Below are 7,780 nucleotides of genomic sequence, written 5' to 3'. Positions count from 1 at the left end.
GGAAGGACAGGAATATTTTTTTTTTAATAAAAATTAAGCACTCCAATAATAGAGAACAGGGTTGCATTTCTGGTAGACCTGTCATGTGACCAATAATTATTGTGAGAAAACAATATAAAATATAGGGCAGGGATCCCCAACCTTTAGAACCCGTGAGCAACATTCAAAAGTAAAAGGAGTTGGGGAGCAACACTAGCATGAAAAATGTTCCTGGGGTGCCAAATAGGGGCTGTGATTGGCCATTTAGTAGCCCCTATGCGTATTGTCAACCCACATTGAGGCTCTGTTTGGCAGTACAACTGTTTTTATACAACCAAAACTTGCCTCCAAGCCTAAAATTCAAAAATAAGCACCTGCTTTGATGCCACTGGGAGCAACATCCAAGGGGTTGGAGAGCAACATGTTGCTCACGAGCTACTGGTTGGGGATCACTGATATAGGGGATGAGATGCCTACGCACTGTATGTAAAACAAAAGTAACTTTTAGAAAGAAACAAAACACATTGATGGAAATGCCATATATCCAAGTGTTGGTGGTTTGAGGAGTGCTCACCTCACGGGTGCTGGATGATGGTAAAACAAAACCTTCCACAGACAATCCATGGCACTGATGATAAATAAAAGAAAAAAACAGCAACAATGGTAACATGAGAAAATAAGTGTACACACAGCATGGCACATTTTTGTACAGTTTAATAACCTCCACCTTTTGCAGGATTAGCCAAACTTTCTGGTAGAAGCCGACAGGCACTCTGTTTAGTGCTCCATCGAGGCGCCTCCTGCGAAGCCACTGGCCCTGCCGGCTGTCGTAGACACCATCACTGTCGGATATGGTGGAAGTAGAGAGCTCACCAGACACAGAGAGAGAGTCCCCAGGTTTCTAATAGGAAAACAGAGAGGAGATTGTCGGAAAGAAATATTGTCTTCTGCTGATCTGTCCTGGTCTCCTAATGCTTCTCTGCTCAGTTCTATCACCCCTATCACACTAAACAGTATAACTAAGCAGAGGAGAATCAGAAGACTCTATCTGCATCAATAACCAAAACTTCTGGAGTTCTGTCTGGTCCCCCATGAAAATAAAATCAACATGCAAACATTATGTATCTTCTGCTGTACTCCCAGGAATATTGGTTCCTGCACCAGTAATAATCCGTGAAAACACTAAATGCATGGTGGTTGGGCTTTCTATTCTGCATGTAGTAGGAATGAGAAACAGTCTAATTGGATGAAGGGGTTGAACTTGTCCAATAAAATATCTGACTGTAACTGCATATACAAAGTTATTCTCTTATTGCATTCAGATATTGAATCTTTATTGTATGTTTTGGCTTACAGTATGAGTGCTGGTGCAGAATCCAAGAGGACCATGGGCAGCCTTGATAGTGCTCTTTTCACATACCTTATTGTTTATTATAAATAGAAGGAAAAGCCTGATTATATGCGCTATGCAATAATTTGTTAAATCATCATGGTACAGGTATGGGACCGTTATCCAAAATACTGGGGGTTTTCAGGATAAGGGGTCTTTCCTTAATTTGGATCTCCTTGCTTTAAAGACTAAGAAAAATCACTTAAACATTAATCCCAATAGGATTGTTTTGACCCTAATAAGGATTAATTATATTTTAGTTGGGATGATGTACAATGTACTATTTTATTATTATGGGGAAAGAGGAAATCATTTTTGAAAATTAGACTACTTTGATCAAATTGGAGTATATGGCTTTGCTCCAGCAAGCTTACACTGTGGGCATTGCTGGCCCTTGAGTTTACTTAAACTACTAAGGGATTAATCAGTACAGTAGAACCTTAATTTTACATCCCCTGATTTTAAGTTTTCCTTCATTTTTCATAGTCTTTTTTGTGGTCCCACCTACAGTATATATTATGCATAATACATTTCCCTGATTTTACATTTTCCTGGATTCTGGTTCCCTGAAAAACATAAAATGAGGGTGTATTGTATAGGTAAACTCTCAACCTGATACCCACAGCTATTGTTTGTACCATTAAGATTATTCTGTAACCTGTTTTATAAACTGGGAATTTGCAAAACAAAGCAATTACAGATTAACAGTTGAAGTAACATGATATTTACCAGTGACATTCCTGAAGACAGATCCATGTCCTGTGTCAAAAAAGCACACAATAAAACAAATTAGGGACAGCAGCCACATAAACAGATTAGGGCAAATCTATATGTAGGCAGTTAGTGGGCAAAGCAACATGAGGCATGCTACGCCCAAAGGATATGGGATATTATCTATTAATTCCAAATTCACATTAATACAGAATTTTTGTAAAGGTGAATTTATTATTATTGTGACTTAATTATTGGAACTTTTTGGACTAAAAGCGCAATGGTGTTATCATGCGGCAATGAGTAACAGGTGAATTATCACATTGTGCATAGCTGCTCAACACCAGCTCTTAGGAACCTCCTTAGGAAAGTGCAGGAGAATAGCAGCACGAGTTGTTCATTCTGACAGACAGAACTCTCTCCTGCAGTCATTTGAGAAAAATGGAGATCTGTAAGGACTGGTTTATGAAGGCATCAAAGAGTTTGGAAATCATACATATTGGATGTTTAATAAGCACTGGCAGATAAGCAGAATTTAATGGAAATGTAAATTTTGGAAGCCTGGAATATTTGTCACACTAATGGAGAAAACTAGAGTGTTACTGTATATCAGTGGTAAAGATTGGAGAATCTGGCAGAAGAAGACAAATATTTCGCTACATCACCGGAGAAGACTGGAGTATCTGGCAGTTTTACATCACTGAAGGAAATGTGAGTATTCGGCATTGCTACATTATTGGAGAAGACTAGAATATATGGCAGTGCTAACATTATTGGAGAAGACTGGAGTATCTGTCAGTATTACATCACTGAAGAAAATGTGACTATTTGGCATCGCTACATTATAGGAGAAGGCTAGAATATATGGCAGTGCTACATTATTGGAGAAGACTGGTGTATCTGGCAGTTTTAAATCACTGAATAAAACGCGAGTATTTGGCAACGCTACATTATAGGAGAGAGCTGGAATATTTGGCAGTGCTACATTATTGGAGACGACTTGATTATCTGTTAAGTTTTACATCACTGAAGAAGACTTGGGTAAGAGCTGCAAATCATTGGAGAAATTTGCCAGTCCTACATTATTGAAGAAGGGCAAATTATTTTATTAAGTGCTTCATCATTGTAGAAGAGGCAGGCATATCTGGTCATTTTCAATTAATGAGATTGTATGATTTCTAAGTATTTATTGCCACTACATCAGCAGAGAAAACTGCTATGTTTGACAGTATTAAATCAAGGAAAAAGACTGGACTACTTGGCTCTTACATCACCAGAGAAGACTAAAATATCCTGAGCAGTGTTACATCAAAAGAAAAGACTGGATAATCTGTTTTAAACCAATGAAGACAGCAATATCCAGCCATGTTACATCAGACGTGCTTTTGAGAAAGTGGTTGTAGGGCTAAGAAACGTGTTAAGCCCATGGTTTTGTAATTTGCAAGTGATTCTATACTGCTTTTGAATGGACGAATAAAGACTGGATTTTAAATTTGTATTGAGAATTCTTCCTTTGTGGTGCCCCGGGCAGCACTTCACGCAGTAGCACACAAAGGTTGAGTAGTATCCGATGTGCTCCCAGATCTTTTTTCTTATTTTGTGATAAATCAGAGGAGAAGACATAAGTATTAGGCAGTCTTACACCTTATTTTTTGGTTTGGTTTAGCTTGCAGGTTTAGTCTCATTCCTTACAAGGGTCAACAAGAAGGAATGGCCTAGTGTCAAGGGGCCTGTGTATAACAGACTAGGGGGTTGTTGACATAAGAACAATTCTGAAAGAAAATTAACTTCCTTAGTTGCCTTAGATGCACAATCATGGGTCGTCTGTGTTGAATCTATAGTGCCATGATAACATACTGTTTACATTGTTGACATCACCTTTTCTTGCCAGCTCTGAATGGATCATTTTTAAAACCAAACTGAAATATATTCTTGGAGAGGCAGTGCACAATCCATGAAATCATGACAAACTTTCCACATGACCTGTTTGCAGTAGCCATGTTGTGCTTGGAAAACAATGTACTGCCATAAGAATCCTCGCTGTATGGGGCTAGTAATGAAGCTACTGCCCCTCGGTAAATGAGAACCTTGTAACTATAATATAAGTAAAGAGAATGATACACAGGTCCAACGCCACCTTCTCCAGATATGATGTGCTGGTGTCTAACCCTATAAATCCATCGGGGGAAGTGCTCCATCACCACAAGTGTGACATAAATCATAGCAACAATTAATTAAATTATAAGTACATCAGCATTGTGCATTGAGAAGCGCTGCAAATTAAGATTACAGTAAAGCAATTCATCCCCAGGTGAAGAGCCCATGCGGTGTTTCAGCAGCCGCGTGTAAACTTAGCAGTGATTTTATGTATGGTGGAGCAATATTTCACCTGGCCTTCTGCAGCCAGAGACAGCCTACGTTTATCCAGCTGGAAAAAAGACAATTAATATCACGTGACTTATGGAACAGTGGTATGCAGACAAGTTACCAAACAATGTCATGGACGGTGGAGCTTTAAGTAACTTGCTCACAAAGGGACCAGCAACACTAGGAGATGAAATGTCCTTTATGCGATAATACATAAAGTTCTCTACAAATAGAACTTTGGGTGGCAGCTCATGAATAGGTATGATTTATGGCTCCATTGCTCACATTGGAACAGGTCCCCCCCCACGTAAAAGAAATCTTTAGAAGGGCCTGGCACACAGCAATCCCTACCCGTCCCCTGTCAATCTATGCCTGCCCCCCGCTGGCAAATTCTATTGCCTCCCTGCATCATCCCTCCCCAGAGCCCCCACTCAAAGGTAGGCAAAGTGGCTAGGGATGGAGGGATTCTTTAGAACTAGAGGAAGCGGACACTTTGGTCTGGGCCCCTCTGTTCCCCAGGCCCCATCCTCCACAGACGAGGGGTCTGTTTTCTCTATAGTTACGCCACTGTCCTAGACTTTGTTTATACACAGTTTAACATTACTAATCCGTCCACATTGCCTCCTCCTGATGCCTCAGAGGTTGATGAAAAGCTTAGGAAGGCAGGCAAAAGTTCCAATAGGCTGAGGACAAACATAAACAATGCCTAATCAGGATTTTGCCCTCGAAATGAAGCATTGACCTCTGGAACATCAGAGAAAGGATCGGAGTCGGACACTGACAAAGATCCATAACAGGGAGGCAGGGGTCACGGAGGTCATGGGGAGGCAGTGGAGGGTTTATTTTTTAATATATTTTTATTGAGATTTAAATTTTTCAGTGATATAATGAAATACAAATGTATTTTAACAGATTATTTCCACAAATACAATAGTCAAAGGAAAGCATTTATATAAAAACAATAAGACTACATGGAGGGTTTATTTAAGGGATAGTGACACATTTCTGCTAAAAGTGGAAATGTTCTCACTATCCCTTTAAAGAGCCCTTCTATTATTGGACTCGCCATTCAAGTTTATGGTTAGTTGCTACAAAGGCACATAACAACCAAAAAAAGTGCAGTGAAATAAAGCATCAACTATTGTATCATTATATGAAATAAATGGATTCTTGAGAGTTCAGTAACTAGTTATCTAATCAAACTCACCAGCTTGATCTCGCTCTTTAGTCGAGTTATACCTGCTCTTTCACTCTTTGTGGCACCCACAGCTCCGAGTTCATGAATAGAAATGGCTGGACTGACCCAAGATTCTCCGGATCGTACTGTGTGGCAAACAATTGTCATTAGGAACTGCTGCAATACATGACTATGGCTTAGTCCAACATAAATCAGAATGTGTGCCCACATAGCAGCTCTTAATTGCACTAGGGGTGTTCTTCAGGAATCATTTACCAAATACTGAGAGATCCCTCTTATATCACAGGTGTATATTGTACACAGTTAGGCATATGGCACACATCTCTGTACTGGTAAAGCTTAAAGGAGAAGGAAACCTGTATAAAAAAAAACCCTGTACCCCCCACCCCACGTAGACCCCCCTCCCTCCTCCACCCAGGCTAACTGCCCCCCAGGGAAATGCCCCATACTATAAACTTACCCCTTGTCGCAGATTCTGCCAGCAGACTTCACGGCATCCATCTTCCGGGTCCTCGGTATGCTGACTGGGAGATCGGTATGTTGGCGCATGCGCAGTTGGAGCTATTTGCCGGTTTTCGACAACTGTGCATGCGCCAAATTTGAAGGGAGACTTACAGAATCTGCGACGAGGGATAAGTATAAAGTATGGGGCATTTCCCCGGGGGGCAGTTAGCCTGGGGGGATGAGGGTCTATGTGGGGTGGGGGGGGTACGGATTTTTTTTGTACATGGTTTCCTCCTCCTTTAAAGAGATACTGACACCAGAAATTAAACTCTTTTTTTTTTTACATCTATCATAAAATTGCCTTTGAAAGCTACTTATAACCTTGCCATAAAGTATTTGCACAATGCTTTTACATTAACTGTCTGATGGACCATGTTCCCGTATGAGGGGGCTGCTATGTTTGTCCAGCAGGAGTCCGTTAGCATTGGAAACTTTAACTGACAGGATGAGATGGGACAGTCAGGTTGGCAAATAGGTTAAGAAACTTCAACATGACCTATAATAATTTTTTAATGTACATTCATATTTTTTCTTTTTGTTGGTCAGATATGATGAGATGTAGGTCACTGGTCACTAGGAAATTCTACTGATGTTCATTCCATTGTAAGATGGAAAAATTGATATTAATCATTGTGACTTGGGATTGTTCACATCTATTAAACCTACCACTCTTTTCCACCCCAAACTCCTTGCCGCTCAGTATATGATGCAGAAGGTTCTTCATGTCAGATGGACTGAGGTTCATAAGGCTTTCAGTGGCTTCCTCAGCTACACAACACACAAAAGAAAACAGGAAATATGTATTTCATGCATTCAAGGAAAACACAAAATATCACTACCAACGTCAGCCTCCATTTCTTCCCATTATATCAGTGGCCGTTATAATATGAAGTTATACATACAAATAACATGACTTCAGCTTTATTTCTTAACTATACAAACAACACTGCAGAGCCACTTGTTGCCCTTTATTTGGGCAAGTTTTACAAATCGTGTTCCCTGGAAAGGCCTTAGAAGGTTTTGTGACAAAGATGGGAATATATGTCAGGGAACTCATTATCTTGTTGAAGTTTGATTTTCACTGCTGGAGTGTGATTCCCACTGATGGGCATATGAACTGATCTTTCTCTATAGAATATAGCAATGGTTCAGAAACTGTAGTGCTGCCCCCTAGGGAATCCAGTGGAAAGGAGGGCCCAGCCTGAAAGTCAAGCGGAAATTTGAAGACAAATGCTGTAGGAGAGTGAATGTTACAAATATATCTGTAATTCAGTTTTGAGCTGGGAAGATGACCGATTGTTTGACTGTAAGATCGGTCTCTAAACCAAAGAGTCTGAAGATCTCTTGCATATTGTATGAATACAATCCTGCCTTAAATGTAGTGACACCTTAGTTGAAGAGACCAGACTGACACAAAAGAGAAGCTACAAGATAAAAAAAAGTCCTTACCAGAGCAACGGAGTGAATTGGAGAGTTCTGTTGCCATGACCTGTATAATGAGTCCAATGCGCAGTCGGAACATCTCAGCAAACAAAGATGGCTGAGTCCTCATGTACATTGCCAGATACACCATGATTTCCTGTTGCCAACACAAAACACTGGGTTGTAAGCCTGTTTAACACCATCTAGAT

General features: G+C 40.2%; 1 protein-coding gene across 5 annotated transcripts in view; it reads right to left on the bottom strand.

Annotated features, from left to right (window-relative positions):
- Window positions 1-7,780, bottom strand: part of LOC108698269 (phosphorylase b kinase regulatory subunit alpha, skeletal muscle isoform) — a 49,946-nt gene that overhangs the window by 1,484 nt on the left and 40,682 nt on the right. For 3 of the 5 annotated variants that reach the window (XM_041572554.1, XM_041572556.1, XM_018229629.2), the window contains 7 exons: window positions 7,599-7,728; window positions 6,816-6,917; window positions 5,655-5,770; window positions 4,470-4,508; window positions 2,099-2,128; window positions 707-880; window positions 554-607 (listed from right to left, as the gene is read on the bottom strand). In XM_041572554.1, coding sequence (XP_041428488.1) covers window positions 554-607; window positions 707-880; window positions 2,099-2,128; window positions 4,470-4,508; window positions 5,655-5,770; window positions 6,816-6,917; window positions 7,599-7,728 — 645 coding nt within the window. The remainder of the gene's footprint in view (window positions 1-553; window positions 608-706; window positions 881-2,098; window positions 2,129-4,469; window positions 4,509-5,654; window positions 5,771-6,815; window positions 6,918-7,598; window positions 7,729-7,780) is intronic. The other 2 variants (XM_041572555.1, XM_018229632.2) reach the window with 1 other exon arrangement.

Source organism: Xenopus laevis, chromosome 8L, assembly GCF_017654675.1.
Source record: "Xenopus laevis strain J_2021 chromosome 8L, Xenopus_laevis_v10.1, whole genome shotgun sequence".
In the NCBI taxonomy this organism is placed as follows: Eukaryota; Metazoa; Chordata; class Amphibia; order Anura; family Pipidae; genus Xenopus; species Xenopus laevis.
This window is presented reverse-complemented; position numbering and strand designations above follow the sequence as displayed.